Consider the following 18,507-nt stretch of genomic DNA (forward strand, 5'->3'; position numbering starts at 1 on the left):
CGAGAGGGCCCAGAGATACATCTCCGATAATCAGAGTGACAAAACCTAATCTCGAAATACGCCAACCCAACATGTACCTTTGGAGACACCTGTAGTACTCCTTTATAATCACCCAGTTACGTTATGACATTTGGTAGTACCCAAAGTGTTCCTTCGGTAAACGGGAGTTGCATAATCTCATAGTTATAGGAACATGTATAAGTCATGAAGGAAGCAATAGCAACATACTAAACGATCGGGTGCTAAGCTAATGGAATGGGTCATGTCAATCAGATCATTCAACTAATGATGTGACCACGTTAATCAAATAACAACTCATTGTTCATGGTTAGGAAACATAACCATCTTTGATTAATGAGCTAGTCAAGTAGAGGCATACTAGTGACACTTTGTTTGTCTATTTATTCACATATGTATTATGTTTCCGGTTAATACAATTCTAGCATGAATAATAAACATTTATCATGATTATAAGGAAATAAATAATAACTTTATTATTGCCTCTAGGGCATATTTCCTTCAGTCTCCCACTTGCACTAGAGTCAATAATCTAGATTACACTGTAATGATTCTAACACCCATGGAGCCTTGGTGCTGATCATGTTTTGCTCGTGGAAGAGGCTTAGTCAACGGGTCTGCAACATTCAGATCCGTATGTATCTTGCAAATCTCTATGTCTCCCACCTGGACTAGATCCCGGATGGAGTTGAAGCGTCTCTTGATGTGCTCGGTCCTTTTGTGAAATCTGGATTCCTTTGCCAAGGCAATTGCACCAGTATTGTCACAAAAGATTTTCATTGGACCCGATGCACTAGGTATGACACCTAGATCGGATATGAACTCCTTCATCCAGACTCCTTCGTTTGCTGCTTCCGAAGTAGCTATGTACTCCGCTTCACATGTAGATCCCGCTACGATGCTTTGTTTAGAACTGCACCAACTGACAGCTCCACCATTCAATGTAAACATGTATCCGGTTTGCGATTTAGAATCGTCCGGATCAGTGTCAAAGCTTGCATCAACGTAACCTTTTACGGTGAGCTCTTTGTCACCTCCATATACGAGAAACATATCCTTAGTCCTTTTCAGGTATTTCAGGATGTTCTTGACCGCTGTCCAGTGATCCACTCCTGGATTACTTTGGTACCTCCCTGCTAAACTTATAGCAAGGCACACATCAGGTCTGGTACACAGCATTGCATACATGATAGAGCCTATGGCTGAAGCATAGGGAACATCTTTCATTTTCTCTCTATCTTTTGCAGTGGTCGGGCATTGAGTCTGACTCAACTTCATACCTTGTAACACAGGCAAGAACCCTTTCTTTGCTTGATCCATTTTGAACTTTTTCAAAATCTTGTCAAGGTATGTGCTTTGTGAAAGTCCAATTAAGCGTCTTGATCTATCTCTATAGATCTTTATGCCTAATATGTAAGCAGCTTCACCGAGGTCTTTCATTGAAAAACTCTTATTCAAGTATCCCTTTATGCTATCCAGAAATTCTATATCATTTCCAATCAATAATATGTCATCCACATATAATATCAGAAATGCTACAGAGCTCCCACTCACTTTCTTGTAAATACAGGCTTCTCCGAAAGTCTGTATAAACCCAAATGCTTTAATCACACTATCAAAGCGTTTATTCCAACTCCGAGAGGCTTGCACCAGTCCATAAATAGATCGCTGGAGCTTGCACACTTTGTTAGCTCCCTTTGGATCAACAAAACCTTCTGGTTGCATCATATACAACTCTTCTTCCAGAAATCCATTCAGGAATGCAGTTTTGACATCCATCTGCCAAATTTCATAATTATAAAATGCGGCAATTGCTAACATGATTCGGACAGACTTAAGCATCACTACGGGTGAGAAAGTCTCATCGTAGTCAACCCCTTGAACTTGTCGAAAACCTTTTGCGACAAGTCGAGCTTTATAGACAGTAACATTACCGTCAGCGTCAGTCTTTTTCTTGAAGATCCATTTATTCTCAATTGCTTGCCTATCATCGGGCAAGTCAACCAAAGTCCATACTTTGTTCTCATACATGGATCCCATCTCAGATTTCATGGCTTCAAGCCACTTTGCGTAATCTGGGCTCACCATCGCTTCTTCATAGTTTGTAGGTTCATCATGATCTAGTAGCATGACTTCCAAAACTAGATTACCGTACCACTCTGGTGCGGATCTTACTCTGGTTGATCTACGAGGTTCAGTAGTATCTTGTTCTGAAGTTTCATGATCATTATCATTAACTTCCTCACTTATTGGTGTAGGTGTCGCAGAAACAGTTTTCCGTGATGTACTATTTTCCAACAAGGGAGCAGGTACAGTTACCTCGTCAAGTTCTACTTTCCTCCCACTCACTTTTTTCGAGAGAAACTCCTTCTCAAGAAAGTTTCCGAATTTAGCAACAAAAGTCTTGCCTTCGGATCTGTGATAGAAGGTGTATCCAATAGTTTCCTTTGGATATCCTATGAAGACACATTTCTCCGATTTGGGTTCGAGCTTATCAGGTTGAAGCTTTTTCACATAAGCATCGCAGCCCCAAACTTTCAGAAACGACAACTTTGGTTTCTTGCCAAACCATAGTTCATAAGGCGTCGTCTCAACGGATTTTGATGGTGCCCTGTTTAACGTGAATGCGGCCGTCTCTAGAGCGTATCCCCAAAATGTTAGCGGTAAATCAGTAAGAGACATCATAGATCGCACCATATCTAGTAAAGTACGATTACGACGTTCGGACACACCATTACGCTATGGTGTTCCGAGTGGCGTGAGTTGCGAAACTATTCCACAATTTTTCAAATATACACCAAACTCGTAACTCAAATATTCTCCTCCACGATCAGATCGTAGAAACTTTATTTTCTTGTTATGATGATTTTCCACTTCACTCTGAAATTCTTTGAACTTTTCAAATGTTTCAGACTTATGTTTCATTAAGTAGATATAACCATATCTGCTTAAATCATCTGTGAAGGCGAGAAAATAACGATATCCGCCACGAGCCTCAATATTCATTGGACCACATACATCTGTATGTATGATTTCCAACAAATATGTTGCTCTCTCCATAGTACCGGAGAACGGTGTTTTAGTCATCTTGCCCATGAGGCACGGTTCGCAAGTACCAAGTGATTCATAATCAAGTGGTTCCAAAAGTCCATCAGTATGGAGTTTCTTCATGCACTTTACACCGATATGACCTAAACGGCAGTGCCACAAATAAGTTGCACCATCATTATCAACTCTGCATCTTTTGGCTTCAACATTATGAATATGTGTATCACTACTCTCGAGATTCAATAAGAATAGACCACTCTTCAAGGGTGCGTGACCATAAAAGATATTACTCATATAAATAGAACAACCATTATTCTCTGATTTAAATGAATAACCGTCTCGCATTAAACAAGATCCAGATATAATGTTCATGCTTAACGCTGGCACTAAATAACAATTATTTAGGTCTAATACTAATCCCGAAGGTAGATGTAGAGGTAGCGTGCCGACCGCGATCACATCGACTTTGGAACCGTTTCCCACGCGCATCGTCACCTCGTCCTTAGCCAATCTTCGCTTAATCCGTAGCCCCTGTTTCGAGTTGCAAATATTAGCAACAGAACCAGTATCAAATACCCAGGTGCTACTGCGAGCATTAGTAAGGTACACATCAATAACATGTATATCATATATACCTTTGTTCACCTTGCCATCCTTCTTATCCGCCAAATACTTTGGGCAGTTCCGCTTCCAGTGACCAGCCTGCTTGCAGTAGAAGCACTCAGTTTCAGGCTTAGGTCCAGACTTGGGTTTCTTCTTTTGAGCAGCAACTTGCTTGCCGTTCTTCTTGAAGTTCCCCTTCTTCTTCCCTTTGCCCTTTTTCTTGAAACTAGTGGTTTTGTTAACCATCAACACTTGATGCTCCTTTTTGATTTCTACCTCCGCAGCTTTCAGCATTGTGAAGAGCTCGGGAATAGTCTTATTCATCCCTTGCATATTATAGTTCATCACGAAGCTCTTGTGGCTTGGTGGCAGTGATTGGAGAATTCTGTCAATGACGCAATCATCTGGAAGATTAACTCCCAATTGAATCAAGTGATTATTATACCCAGACATTTTGAGTATATGCTCACTGACAGAACTGTTCTCTTCCATCTTGCAGCTATAGAACTTATTGGAGACTTCATATCTCTCAATCCGGGCATTTGCTTGAAATATTAACTTCAACTCCTGAAACATCTCATATGCTCCATGACGTTCAAAACGTCGTTGAAGTCCCGATTCTAAGCCGTAAAGCATGGCACACTGAACTATTGAGTAGTCATCAGCTTTGCTCTGCCAGATGTTCATAACATCTGGTGTTGCTCCAGCAGCAGGCCTGGCACCCAGCGGTGCTTCCAGGACGTAATTCTTCTGTGCAGCAATGAGGATAATCCTCAAGTTACGGACCCAGTCCGTGTAATTGCTACCATCATCTTTCAACTTTGCTTTCTCAAGGAACGCATTAAAATTCAACGGAACAACAGCACGAGCCATCTATCTACAATCAACATAAACAAGCAAGATACTATCAGGTACTAAGTTCATGATAAATTTAAGTTCAATTAATCATATTACTTAAGAACTCCCACTTAGATAGACATCCCTCTAATCCTCTAAGTGATCACGTGATCCAAATCAACTAAACCATGTCCGATCATCACGTGAGATGGAGTAGTTTCATCGGTGAACATCATTATGTTGATCATATCTACTATATGATTCACGCTCGACCTTTCGGTCTCCGTGTTCCGAGGCCATATCTGTATATGCTTGGCTCATCAAGTATAACCTGAGTATTCCGCGTGTGCAACTATTTTGCACCCGTTGTATTTGAACGTAGAGCCTATCACACCCGATCATCACGTGGTGTCTCAGCACGAAGAACTTTCGCAACGGTGCATACTCAGGGAGAACACTTCTTGATAATTTAGTGAGAGATCATCTTATAATGCTACCGTCAATCAAAGCAAGATAAGATGCATAAAAAGATAAACATCACATGCAATCAATATAAGTGATATGATATGGCCATCATCATCTTGTGCCTGTGATCTCCATCTCCGAAGCACCTTCATGATCACCATCGTCACCGGCGCGACACCTTGATCTCCATCGTAGCATCGTTGTCGTCTCGCCAATCTTATGCTTCCACGACTATCGCTACCGCTTAGTGATAAAGTAAAGCATTACATCGCGATTGCATTGCATACAATAAAGCGACAACCATATGGCTCCTGCCAGTTGCCGATAACTCGGTTACAAAACATGATCATCTCATACAATAAAATTCAATATCATGTCTTGACCATATCACATCACAACATGCCCTGCAAAAACAAGTTAGACGTCCTCTACTTTGTTGTTGCAAGTTTTACGTGGCTGCTACGGGCTTAAGCAAGAACCAATCTCACCTACGCATCAAAACCACAACGATAGTTTGTCAAATAGACTCCGTTTTAACCTTCGCAAGGACCGGGCGTAGCCACACTCGGTTCAACTAAAGTTGGAGAGGCAGTCGCCCGCAAGCCATCTCTGTGCAAAGCACGTCGAGGGAACCGGTCTCGCGTAAGCGTACGCGTAAGGTTGGTCTGGGTCGTCTCGTCCAACAATACCGCCGAACCAAAGTATGACATGCTGGTAGGCAGTATGACTTGTATCGTCCACAACTCACTTGTGTTCTACTCGTGCAAATAACATCAAACCATAAAACCTAGGCTCGGATGCCAGTGTTGGGGAACGTAGTAATTTCAAAAAAATTCCTACGCACACGCAAGATCATGGTGATGCATAGCAACGAGGGGAGAGTATGATCTACGTACCCTTGTAGATCACAACGGAAGCGTTGACACAACACAGAGGAAGTAGTCGTACGTCTTCTTCCCGATCCAACCGATCCAAGCACCGTTACTCCGGCACCTCCGAGTTCTTAGCACACGTACAGCTCGATGACGATCCCCGGGCTCCGATCCAGCAAAGCGTCGGGGAAGAGTTCCGTCAGCACGACGGAGTGGTGACGATCTTGATGTTCTACCGACGCACGGCTTCGCCTAAGCACTACAACGATATGATCGAGGTGGAATATGGTGGCAGGGGGCACCGCACACGGCTAAGGAACGATCTCAATGATCAACTTGTGTGTCTAGAGGTGCCCCCCTGCCCCCGTATATAAAGGATCCAAGGGGGAGGGGGCGGCCGGCCAGGAGGAGGGCGCAGGAGGAGTCCTACTCCTACCGGGAGTAGGACTCCCCCCCCCGCCCCCAATCCTATTCCAACTAGGATTCCCAAGGGGGAAAGAGGGAGAGGGGTGGCCGGCCACCTCTCCTAGTCCTAATAGGACTAGGGGAGGGGGAGGCGCGCGGCCACCTTGGGCTGCCCCTTTCTCCTTTCCACTAAAGCCCATTAAGGCCCATATGGCTCCCGGGGGGTTCCGGTACTCCGGTAAAATCCCGATTTCACCAGGAACACTTCCGATATCCAAATATAGGCTTCCAATATATCAATCTTTATGTCTCGACCATTTTCAGACTCCTCGTCATGTCCGTGATCACATCCGGGACTCCGAACTAACTTCGGTACATCAAAATGCATAAACTCATAATAACTGTCATCGTAACGTTAAGCGTGCGGACCCTACGGTTCGAGAACAATGTAGACATGACCGAGACACGTCTCAGGTCAATAACCAATAGCGGGACCTGGATGCCCATATTGGCTCCTACATATTCTATGAAGATCTTTATCGGTCAGACCGCATAACAACATACGTTGTTCCCTTTGTCATTGGTATGTTACTTGCCCGAGATTTGATCGTCGGTATCCAATACCTAGTTCAATCTCGTTACCGGCAAGTCTCTTTACTCGTTCCGTAATACATCATCTCACAACTACCATATTAGTTGTAATGCTTGCAAGGCTTATGTGATGTGCATTACCTAGAGGGCCCAGAGATACATCTCCGATAATCGGAGTGACAAAACCTAATCTCGAAATACGCCAACCCAACATGTACCTTTGGAGACACCTGTAGTACTCCTTTATAATCACCCAGTTACGTTGTGACGTTTGGTAGTACCCAAAGTGTTCCTCCGGTAAACGGGAGTTGCATAATCTCATAGTTATAGGAACATGTATAAGTCATGAAGGAAGCAATGGCAACATACTAAACGATCTGGTGCTAAGCTAATCGAATGGGTCATGTCAATCAGATCATTCAGCTAATGATGTGACCTCGTTAATCAAATAACAACTCATTGTTCATGGTTAGGAAACATAACCATCTTTGATTAATGAGCTAGTCAAGTAGAGGCATACTAGTGACACTTTGTTTGTCTATTTATTCACACATGTATTATGTTTCCGGTTAATACAATTCTAGCATGAATAATAAACATTTATCATGATTATAAGGAAATAAATAATAACTTTATTATTGCCTCTAGGGCATATTTCCTTCAGGACCCCCCCCCCCCCAATTGCCCACGTTAGCAAGCCGACGGTTTAAAATTGTGTCACCGAAAGGGGGTAAAAACCGTTTGCATAGGATGTCCTGCACTAGTGTTGGATGTTTATTTGTTACTTATTTGGGTATTTTAGACCTTTACATCATTATATGCTAAACTATGATCGTGCACTCAATTTTTGGGTTTTCTATTTGTTCTTGCAAAAATGAGTGTATATGATATCTATACTGGCTTTAGTGCGGATCTATCATATTCCATTCTCATCATAAGGCATCCTTTCCAATCTATGCAAGTGCTCCACATGCACCTTTCAAGTAGTATCGGATTTCTTTTGTGATGATATTTAAAAGTGAGATGACCTTGCAGCATGACACTTGGTAAGGATAGCTAGTTCTAACCAGCCATGTGTCATTTCTTGCATCAGTTGTCAAAATTTACAGGACACCCGGTGCTCACGGGCTCTATACCATGCGCACGGGACCCCATGCCCACATGAACTTTAGCCCATGCGCACGGGGTACGGTTCCAGGTGCCTTTTGAGACGGGGCGCGTGGGGGTTAGAGTCCCCACTCCCACCTATTACCCCCACATCCTTGGTGTCTCACGCCACCGTCGTCGTCGCCTCTACCATTTCTCTATCGGTCCGTGCCTTGGAGATCTCTTCCTCTGCTCAGTTGCTCGAAGATGGTTTCCTCCTTTGGTATGCGTCGATCTGATACGATTCTCCTTGTGAAATCATTTAGTTTTTCCATCATATTCTCGATTAAGGTATCTCAACGAGTAGATGACGTTTTCTATTCGTAGAACCTGTGTAGAGTTGCATAGGATCACCTCTGTTTGAACCACCCATTGATCTCTCTTGCGTTTGGTGTTTTTTGCAAGTTGTGTGTGTTGTGGTGGTTTTTTTTTTTTTTTTTTTTTTTTTTTTTTTTTTTTTTGCTTATGACGCCAGGGATGTGGTGGTTTTATGCCTTTCACTTCGCACATGTCTATATGCTACGAAGCGAGCCAATGACTGAATGGTTATTACAAAAAATTGGAATAAAAATTCTCAGCCTCAACAATTAGTACCAAAATTCACGTTCTCGTGGAAACGGGAGAGGTACCTAATCTACCAGCCACCTGCTTTAGGATAATTATGGCCAAAGACTGGAACTAGTTGAAGGGTCCATCAGAACAGCTGCCAGTACCTTGCCGGTTGAGAAAGTATGAACCGTTTAGCTCCATGTACTCATTTAGTATTACCCATGCATGCATGTACATTTCTCTCGTGTAAAGGTGGTGTCATCCTTTGCGTTGTGCTGATCAGTTCTTGGTCCCCTTCAAGGCTTGTTGCAGCAGGTGCATTTGTCCTGCTCGTGCTTCATAGCCTGCAGAGACGGTCGACCAGACGACCAAGCTCTCGTTATCGTTCCATGATCACTGCCAGTGCGATCAACATAACATATTGACGGATGTAGCCTAGCTAGCGCCTAGCACGTCGACGTGACATACCTGCAGCTGGCTCTGGAGGCCCTTGATGTGCTCCACCGCGAGGTCCAACATGTCGGAGGTGCTCGTTTGCTGTTTCACCCACAAAAACTATCAGCACGGTCGCTTCCGCTGTACGTAGTGTGCATATGCGTGTGGTACGTACCTTGTCCATGTTGGGCACTAGGTCCTGCAGCTTCCTGAGCTTGTCGCTGATCCTCGTCCTCCGCTCCCTCTCGGCGATGCTCCTCGGGTGCGTCGCGCAGCCGCGCTTGGCCCGCACCTTGAACGCCACCTGGTCCTGCTGCTGCTGCGCCTGCATGTACTTGTCCATCCCCGCCAGCTCCAGCGACGACGAGCTCGCCATGCCACTGAACTGCACCCACCACCACGAGCTCCAAGGAATTAAACATCACATCCAAAGTTTAAGTGTGAGGGATCGATGAATGATGCTGACCGGCCATGCTGGAATCTGGAGTACGTACCTGAGACTCGTAACCGCCGAGGTCGAGGGTGCCGATGATCTCCCTCGACTCATCCCACGGCCCCACGATAGAGAAGCCCCCGCTACTGCCGCTGGCCGAGAAGGAACGCGACACGGGGTGCTCGCCGCCCGGGTGCGCAGCGGCGCCGGGGAATAAGGAGGCGCCCTCGGAGATACGCGAGAGGTGCGCAGCTGTCTGTGGCCCGCCGGCGGTGAAGCTTAGCTGTGACTTCATCTTCGTGCTGCTACTGGTGTTACGGTGGGCCTCGCCGCCAACGCTGCCACCAGCTACTCCGGCGCCTCTAGAGCCATGATATCCTGCTTTATTTGTTCCAAGGAGCGCGCCCAAACAGAAAAACAGTCAGTGATTGCTAAACTTCTTCATGGCCTCTCTTTTTTTCCATACAACCATGCTGCTTCATTATAACGAGTATTTTGAGTGATCTTGACGAGGAATTATTCCCAAATTAATAACGGGTGTCATTTCCAAGCATTTAATTTGCAGATAAGCTTGATTCCTTTTATAGTTATGCAACCGTCGATCCATCTACACGCCAGGACATGTTATGCTTTAGAATCTTATTCTCCTCATCATAATAAAGAATGGAGTGTGTGATTAATGAAGTCATCGGCCACTAAAGGAAAGGGCACGTCCGTGTGGGGTGCACGCGACGACGCAGGATGCATCTCTAGGTTACTATTTTTAGCAAAATATAATGCGTGACGCACGGTGGATCCGTCAGCTGAACCTGGTCCGAAGACAGCGGCGGGGCCACCACGCCAAGTGGGCGTGCATGCCACGTGGGCCTGCCGTCGACCAAGGCAAGTTGCATTTAGTTTTAGCTAACCTAACCTTGGCTAGGGTTTTGAGCAAGTAACGAACCATTACTTAACGTGCATTAGACGGTGCAACAAGCCATTGAATATGTATAGTGTGTGCAAATGGGGCATGTGGGCCTAGGCTAAGGCATTGACCCTTCACTAAAGTCTTGTTGTCGACCAAGGCTTTTGGCGACATTTTAAGCCATTTCCTATATAGTACTCCCTCCGTTTCAAAATAAATGTCTCAAACTTAATACTCCCTCCGTCACGGTTTAGAAGGCGCGCTTGGAAATTCTCTGGGACCTAGGTGGTTATCTATTGGTTGTGAGATGGGCTAAAAAATAGCATTCACACTACGCATGCTTATAGAAATAGTATATCAGAGTACTAATTAGCTACTAGAAATAAATGCAATGCGTCCTAAACCTTGTCTATTGTGAAAACGCACGCAAATTTAACCGTGCCTTCTAAACTGTGATGGAGGGAGTATAATTTTATACTAAAGCTGGTACAAAGTTGAGACACTTGGGTGGTGTTTGTTTCTCTAGTCCTAGGATTTTTTCTAGTCCCTGGGACTTTTTGAAAAAGACTCTCAAGGAGGTGCTTCTAAGGACTTTTAGCAAAAAGTCCCAAAAAAGTCCCACCCTGTTTGGTTTGCTAGAGACTTTTTCTAGTCCCTACACCTAAAAGTCCCTGAAAAGAAACACCCCCTTATTTTGAGACGGAAGGAGTTTTATTATTAAGGCAATCAAACAGAGTCGAGAAGGTGCACCGATTTAAGTAGAGAGCAAGTGGCCAAACGAAGAAATAATCAAGTGCAACTAGGATTATAGAATCCGTACAAGCTAGAGACAAGTGAATACAAAAGTACATGGAAAATTATAAATGCGAGTTGTTTGAAGAAAACCAGTGATGACTAGCCCTTTGTTTTGCGTCCCTTCTAGGCAGTTCTGACACACACACACACACACACACACACACACACACACACACACACACACACACACACACACACACACACACACACACACGCATCACCCTCTCTCTTGGGAACGACTCAAACTCATCGTGGCCCAACTTCCCCTCCCTTTCTTGCAAACTAAGCAGATTGCTGGTAGGTTTCAACCGCTCTTTCGAAAAAAATATCTAAGCCATGGATCCCATACCATCTGATAATTACATCAACAGAACGAGGATGCCACCATACATACAATCTCCACCACTGCAATAAGACCCCATATTTTTTGCATGTGATCCATATGCACCGATGCCGACAGGATCCAGAGCTCCTCGACGATGCCCCCAAGGAGAAAACGAAGAGGCGCCACCACTCCTTATATGTCATGCCATGCGAGGGTTTTCACAAGGAGCCTTAAGAGGGGAGAAGACCTCGCCACAACCCCTTGCCCTGCCAAAGGGGGTATGCGACATCCATTGGCGTCATCGTCGTAGGTACGGACACACATCGATTTGAGCTTTTGCTCGGTGTCACCTCCGTCTCGCGGTGATAGTTCTTTGGTTGCAGCCACCATGCCGAGATCGGGAGACTAGACTGGTACAACGGTGATGACGAGCCTCACACTAAGACCCTCCTCCACAGCTCACCTCGTTGTCCTCACTGTCAAGACTAACAACCAACACCACCATCACGTAGCCCGCCGAGAGAACCTTGCTTGTCCACCTTCCGTGCCCACTGCCCCAACGTTCAAACCCCAGGCAAGAAGCACGACAGAGGAGGGGGCGGGGACTCACCTTCACCGCCCCGTCGGGTTAAAGATGGCCAAGACGAGAAATTTTGTTCTGCATGGCGAGATCAACCACTGAAGGGCGGCACTCAATCACTAGGCATCACCTTCAACAAGGTAACAACAATTTCGTTGCTACTTCCCAACCAACAAAGACTAGAACATCAGTTTTCACCCTGGATATGAAGCAGTGTTTCAGTCCAAAACTTGATGGAGGATCTTGCGGAAGTCACGCCAGTTAGTACTTCAAGCCAGGTCGAAGTGCCACTAGCGGAATTAGATCGTAAGGGAATTTCTATTTACACTGGGACTATAATATCATATTGAGGAAGGAGACCGGAATTAGCAATTGATAAAAAAAGAAAGGATATGGGCTCGCGTGAGTAGAAAACAAAAGATATCTATTCTAATTCGATCATCAGCTATCGGTTCGAATCTAAGAGAAATTCTGGATAATGTTCCATACCCTGATATTTTCTTGTCTTTCACGGATGCTAAGGAGAAGAAGAGGATTGAGTCAAAAAAAAGCTATTTTGGAGTTTTATCAACAATTTGCTTGTGTAAGTGGGGACCTGGCATTTTGAGTCCTTATGCGAGTAATTACAAAAGAAAAATTTTCAACAAAAATGTGAATTTGGCAAGTGAGATGTGATCCCACCTAAGATCGTCACCACAGCTAATGTTGGGGGGGAGGGGGTTCCATGTTGCGGCGCGGAGCTGGCCGTTGCCACTCCACAGCATAGTGAACCCATCGACAACATCTACAGTGTGCCCTCAGGTCATTACCCTTACGTCCTCCATGTGTTCCATGTGAACAGAATGTAGGAGGGGGGGGGGGGGGGGGTCATTTTAGGTTGGATACGAAATGAGGGCAAGGTGTAAGTCACTTAGGAGTATCTTGTTGGTTCAAAGCAAGTCTAGGGGTTTCCGTAAAAATAAAAGGAGTTGTAACAGCATCATGCATCCTGGCTTTGCAGCGCTATATTCATATATTCACTTAGTAGTACGTATCAGATTAAAAAGCGGCATGTATATATGCAAATGTACATTTATAGCAGAACTAGTTTAACCAAAACAGGCAGGAAGCGCCGGTAAAGCTGCGCAGTCTACTTCACGCACACGGTGCAAGTTGCAGGTGGTGAGCTAGTGGAGCTGCACTTTTGGGGCGCCCCCTGGTAAAAACAGCGCTGCTTTATTCTGTGCTCGATCGGAAGAAAGCGATCGCGCGCGCCGAAATGTTGCTCTTCGTTTCGTTCGCGGCGGTGGGAACAAAAACATGGACCAAGATGGATGTTGCCATTAGACATTTCAGCTTCTCCTTTCCTCGTACAAAAACTATGGAATTACGCGCGCTAAACAGTACAGAAACCACTAGCAAGAAAGGCATTAAATTTAAAACAGGCGGGGATGAATTCAGCTAGTGTCAGCAGCGGCGCTTATTACCGTCATCCACCATGAGGTTGGAGAAGAACCCCGCCGGCGAGCTGCTGTGCCGGGCCAGCATGTCCGCTCCATCGTCCTTCATCTCCCCCTCGCCTCCGCGGAACTGGCCGTGGAGGAGGTCGTTGCCGCGCCCCAGCGAGATGTCTCCCCCTCCGTAGCGCAGACCGCCGCCAGCAGCGGCGGCCTCGCTGCCCTCGTGCTTCCCGTGCGGACCCGACGAGGAGGAGGAGGAGGGCTCCCCTGCTCCCGCCGGCAAGAACCTCCTCATGTCGTGCGGTTAGCAAAAATAAGCCCCCTTCCGGCGCAGCTGCATGCGGCGAGGGGCGACCGGACACGTACTGGTAGATCGGTCGACGGGGTGGCGCGCTTGGGTCGTCGACGGCCGGGGCTATCAGCTATGGCTCGCCGGTCTGCGCGTGTGTTTCGGCGTGGAATATTGGCGTGGCCTATCCTATGCGGGGTGGTGCAAGTGGGAGCTAGGGACCGAGAGTGGTGGGCTTTAAAGGGGGGACGGGTTCGCGCAGCGCAGGGCCCCGTGATTGGTTCTCGGGGCGGGTGTGGCGGCGTGGGGACCGACCGGGTGGGCGCTGCAGCCCCTCTCCAAGTGGAAATTAAGATCGGTTGCGTTTCAACTCTCGCATCGCAGGAGCCAGGCGGTGATGTTTCAAAGGGGAAAGCCGACTGCTTCCTCTTATTCCTTTTTTTATTTTTTTGCGAAAGGCTTCCTCTTATTCCTGCCTCTTGGCACTCCATTTGGAATGCTACAGAATAAGGTTTCGCTCCTCTGTCTGTGCTTGTGGATCTAGTCTAGTCTGTTATCCGGTCTAGCTTTCTATACGTGTCCAAAAATGCAGCGCTTTACCCGTCTATCTGGCGGGCAGGATATGTAAACAAAAGGTTGACTTAGCTAATTAGCTCGGAAATACACTACTAGCGCAGAAATGGTGCAGACTTTAGTGGGTAGGGTACCAATACTATTTCTTCCTCTATTTAAGTACTCCTACTTGTGCACCACAACGTAATAAGCAGGGTACCGCGGAAGAATCTTGACAGCACATCTTGATCGGAATCAATTCAGATGCACGCAACATTTACACACACAAAATTAAAGAATTCTTCGGGGAGAGAGGCTCCGTATAGGCTGCATGCGCATGCGTTCCCTCCAGAAAAGATGCCCGCCCGGGTGCATGCACCTAGCGAGCGCCCCACAAACGACGATGCGCAGTTTATCGCCAAGTTGCACCATTATTTTATCCCCTCATGACGTACCCGAACCTGGTCTCAAGAATATAAAACAAACGTTGCAAAACCTGCCTCTGCCCAAACCAACGTGCCATGAGCTGCCCGGCGCCACGGTCTCCTAGCGCGCGTATAGATGGTTGGTACTTGCTACTGCCTGACCTCGCCGCTGCCAAGCTCGGGAACGGTGGATCGATGTATAAGCTTTCTTGTTGAATATCTGTCGAATATTTTGGTTATTGTTGGACTTTTAATCGTTCGGTATGTGAATAGGATATGAATCGTTTTCTTTTTCTTCAAAAAGGATTATCTCAACATGTGCATAACATGATGCGCACACCCGTTCAACATAGGTTAACTTTAAGTCACAACAAACAAATACGATCACAACCAGTCGGGTATGAGATTACATAGAGTCCAGGTCTTCCTTTTGCTGCTTTCTCACAACAAACAAATGACTAAAAATAACCTAGCTAAAAGAAGCATTGAGAAACGATAGAATATCAGGTGATACCATCACTTGGGTGCTACCATGATACCAGTTTAATTTTTTTAATTTTACATGTGTTTGTGAATGTTCATCACACATGTTTCAACAACCTCTAAAAAGTTCAGATCAAAATCCGAAATGCACAAAGAGAAACAAAAAAGAGAAATCCAGATGTGAATAGTGTTGTTTTTGACACTATTCACCCTTTTGTCTTTATTGCCACTATTCATGTTGGATTTCTCTTTTTTGTTTCTTTTTGTGCATTTCGGATTTTGATCTGAATTTTCTAGAGGTTGTAGAAAAATATGTGATGAACATTCACAAATTTTTTTGAATTTTTTTTGACACATGTAAAATTAAAATTTCAAACTGGTATCATGGTAGCACCCAAGTGATGGTATCACCTGATATCCTCCCATTGAGGAACCTCATGAATGTGTGTATTGCTCTAATAATGAGACCATTGATTATCCTTTCTTCGATTGTGTGGTGGCTAAGCAAATCTGGATCCATGTCTCAGATGTTTTTTCTCCACTTAATTTGGCTCAAATTATTTCTCTATTGCCAGGTTTTGGCCTGCTAATAAGAACCATACTTCTTTAAATTTTGTCTATGCATGCATTCTTTGGACTTTGTGGAGAAATAGAAATCCACATGTCTTTAATAATGCTATATAGACTGATTTGAAATACTAGGAACAATCAGGAGATGGACGATCTTGTTCAAGGATCCTGCCTTGTCCAGGATAGAGGGATTTTCTCAGAAAAATTTCTGGATCCTAGAACCCCCCCTTTCAAATTTTAGTAAGGTAATTCCTCTTAAGAAGAACACTGAAGGTGGATTCGGTCACTTCCTCCTCTCCAAACTGAAGATAGGTGGGTCTCCGGCTCCTGATGAACCAAGCTCTCAAGTTTCTTCTCCAAGGAGCCCTCCAAGTGGCATCAGCAAGTGGCCTTGCTCAACCCAGTTACCCCACTGGAGTTGATGGAATCGCCAGTGCAGCCGTCGAAAAGACTCAGGGGAACAATTGTGGGAGCAGTGACAAGAGGAACTACTACCACCCAGTTCAAAGTGGATATGACTGTTGCGTAACTAAAGCTTGATCATGGACAGGGAGATGACAAAAACAAGACTACAAAGGATCCGCATCAACTACTTTTAATCCTCGCTTAGTAGATTTTCCTTCCGTGATGGGGCTTTATAATAAATCTGTACAAACCTTTTCTATGATCTGTCTATAGTTTTTTTTACTTTTACTGAACCTCCTTTCGTTGAACATGATGAGCATGCTTGCTGTTATCGCCCTCTCTGGTTTCATTAATAAAATGGGGTCGGGGGTTTCAAACCCCCTTTTATGAAAAAAAACTATGAGTTAGTTGCCAACCAAAGTGATTGAATAAACCTCCGTGACTATTTCCAGCCGGCTGCATCTAGAGTCCACAAGCGCTCACAAATGTCCACATGTTGCAGTAATGAGCACATATGAATTGAAGCCATGGCCCTGTAGATAACCTTTAAGAAATTAGGGATAGATGATTTGTTAGAAATGCAGTAATTCCAGTAATTCCATATTGCCCAAAGAATGACACAGACTTCCATGTGAATTTGGCTCTTCAACTTATGATGAGTACCACTTAACTAATTTCCAAACAAATTCGGAATACTCGTTGGCAATGCTAAATTGTAACTAACATGAATCATGCGCCAGATCAAGATAGTAAATGTACATGACAGAATAAATGATGAATTGTCTTGTCCTGATTAGAAAATTAACATTTTTTATATGATTCCATTTACATTTAGCAAGGTTGTCTTTTGTAAGAACTAGCTCCCACATAAAAACTTTTATCTTGGAAGGAACCTTTGTTTTTCAAATGGGAAACATTTGGAAATGGTCTACCGGCCGAATGCTCAGCCGGTCGAACCGCTCACTCGCTTCGCACAGCTTCCATACGCATCTAGCTAGCCGCGATGGATGTGACCTTATATTTTCCCCATCGCCATCGCTGCCCACTCATTCCCTTCCCTCCTTTCTTCATGCGATGAGGCTCCTTCCTTCTCTCTCCACACCTACTATTGTTCCTCCTTCCATCTCCACCTCCTAGTTGTCATACGTCTCACCACTGCCATGGTTGGGTGCTTTCTCACCAAAGAGGAGAGAGGGGGAGGGGCATTGCCTAGCCGAGCATGGTAGGGACTCCTCGCTCGTGTTCGCATATTCTTTCATAGATGCCCGGGGATGCTTGCCCCTGGCCGCCGCCGTGCAGCAATGTCTTTGTTTTGCCATGATGGACGACAATGACACGCATGCTAGAGGGCAGCTGACGGGCATTTGTTTGCTGCAATGGGCGTGCAGATTTGCTGGAACCAGCGAGTGGAATTGTTGGGAACATCGAGAGAGTCAATGAGGGTGGTGGAGCGCAACCGGTGAACAAATTTGCTAATAGTGAAGAGAGTTGTTCCTGGACTGGTCACTGATTTTGCTAGCGACCTCAACTCATGGTGTTTTTTGTTGTGCCAGTGATGATTTTTTTCTGCTGCATCCACTATTGCTGGTGTTTACAGGTGATGGAACCGACATCGTTCGATGCTACGTCCGGCAGCGATGATGCTTCACCGTTGACAATGTTTTTGCTACTACTGGTGCGTGTAGATGCTGGAACCAGCATCCTTCGATGCTACATCTGGCGTTTTGTGCTACTGCCGACGCTTGTGCTACTCGGCGGCTGGCGACGTTTTGCTACTACCATTGTTTTTTGCTACTATTGGTGTATGCAGGTGTTGGAATGGGCGTCCTTAGATGCTACATTAGGCAGCAACAACGGTGGGATGATGACATTTTTGCTCCTACCGTTGATTGCAGGTGCTGGAAGCGGCATTCTTCGATGCTACATCCGGCAAGCGATGATGCTACGACCGATGACTGCACTGGATGTTGCAACAAGCAATCATCAGCGCTGGCGATGGCGCCAAGGGCGCCCGAGACCACGACCGTCGGTATTGCGATGTCCTGCTGCCACCACGACTAGCACCGGTGCTGCTACGATGATGGTGCCATGCTAGAAGTGGCGAGGACGGATGCTGCAAGCTCCAAGGAGGGCGAGGGCGGGGACCGGCGGTGAGGGAGGTGGTGCTTCGAGGTTGGTTGCCTCACTCATCCATGGCGATGTCGAAGGTGGCCGCTGCTCCATGTTTCCCCTTTGTTTTTTGTCGGGGTGTGTTTCTTTTGAGAGCAAAATGGTACAGGCGCGTGATCTGATGACCAGAAGTGTGTGAATCCAATGCTAGCATCGTGATTGGCCGAAA

At 45.6% G+C, this 18,507-nt stretch overlaps 1 protein-coding gene across 2 annotated transcripts; it reads right to left on the reverse strand.

Moving 5' to 3' along the window:
* Positions 1-8,520: 8,520 nt before the first annotated feature.
* LOC123137400 (transcription factor bHLH128) lies at positions 8,521-13,927 on the reverse strand. 2 transcript variants are annotated; one of them, XM_044557151.1, is made up of 5 exons: positions 13,473-13,927; positions 9,464-9,780; positions 9,145-9,354; positions 9,003-9,071; positions 8,521-8,878 (listed from the first exon to the last, which is right to left on the reverse strand). In XM_044557151.1, exons 1-5 carry the CDS (start codon positions 13,738-13,740, stop codon positions 8,831-8,833), a joined length of 912 nt encoding a protein of 303 aa, XP_044413086.1. In that variant the 5' UTR covers positions 13,741-13,927; the 3' UTR covers positions 8,521-8,830. The 2 variants fall into 2 exon arrangements, with proteins under 2 accessions (XP_044413086.1, XP_044413085.1); XM_044557150.1 differs by having other exon boundaries at positions 9,464-9,783.
* Positions 13,928-18,507: the final 4,580 nt, after the last annotated feature.

Source organism: Triticum aestivum, chromosome 6B, assembly GCF_018294505.1.
Source record: "Triticum aestivum cultivar Chinese Spring chromosome 6B, IWGSC CS RefSeq v2.1, whole genome shotgun sequence".
Taxonomy (NCBI): Eukaryota; Viridiplantae; Streptophyta; class Magnoliopsida; order Poales; family Poaceae; genus Triticum; species Triticum aestivum.

What these genes read in the sequence shown, in the direction of transcription:
- LOC123137400 (XM_044557150.1), bottom strand. Translation starts at nt 13,740, where the DNA reads ATGAGGAGGTTCTTGCCGGCGGGAGCAGGGGAGCCCTCCTCCTCCTCC. An exon ending in TAGTGCCCAACATGGACAAG is followed by an intron (nt 9,072 to 9,144) that starts GTACGTACCACA and finishes TGGGTGAAACAG; the next exon opens with CAAACGAGCACCTCCGACAT. An exon ending in GCCTCCAGAGCCAGCTGCAG is followed by an intron (nt 8,879 to 9,002) that starts GTATGTCACGTC and finishes CCGTCTCTGCAG; the next exon opens with GCTATGAAGCACGAGCAGGA.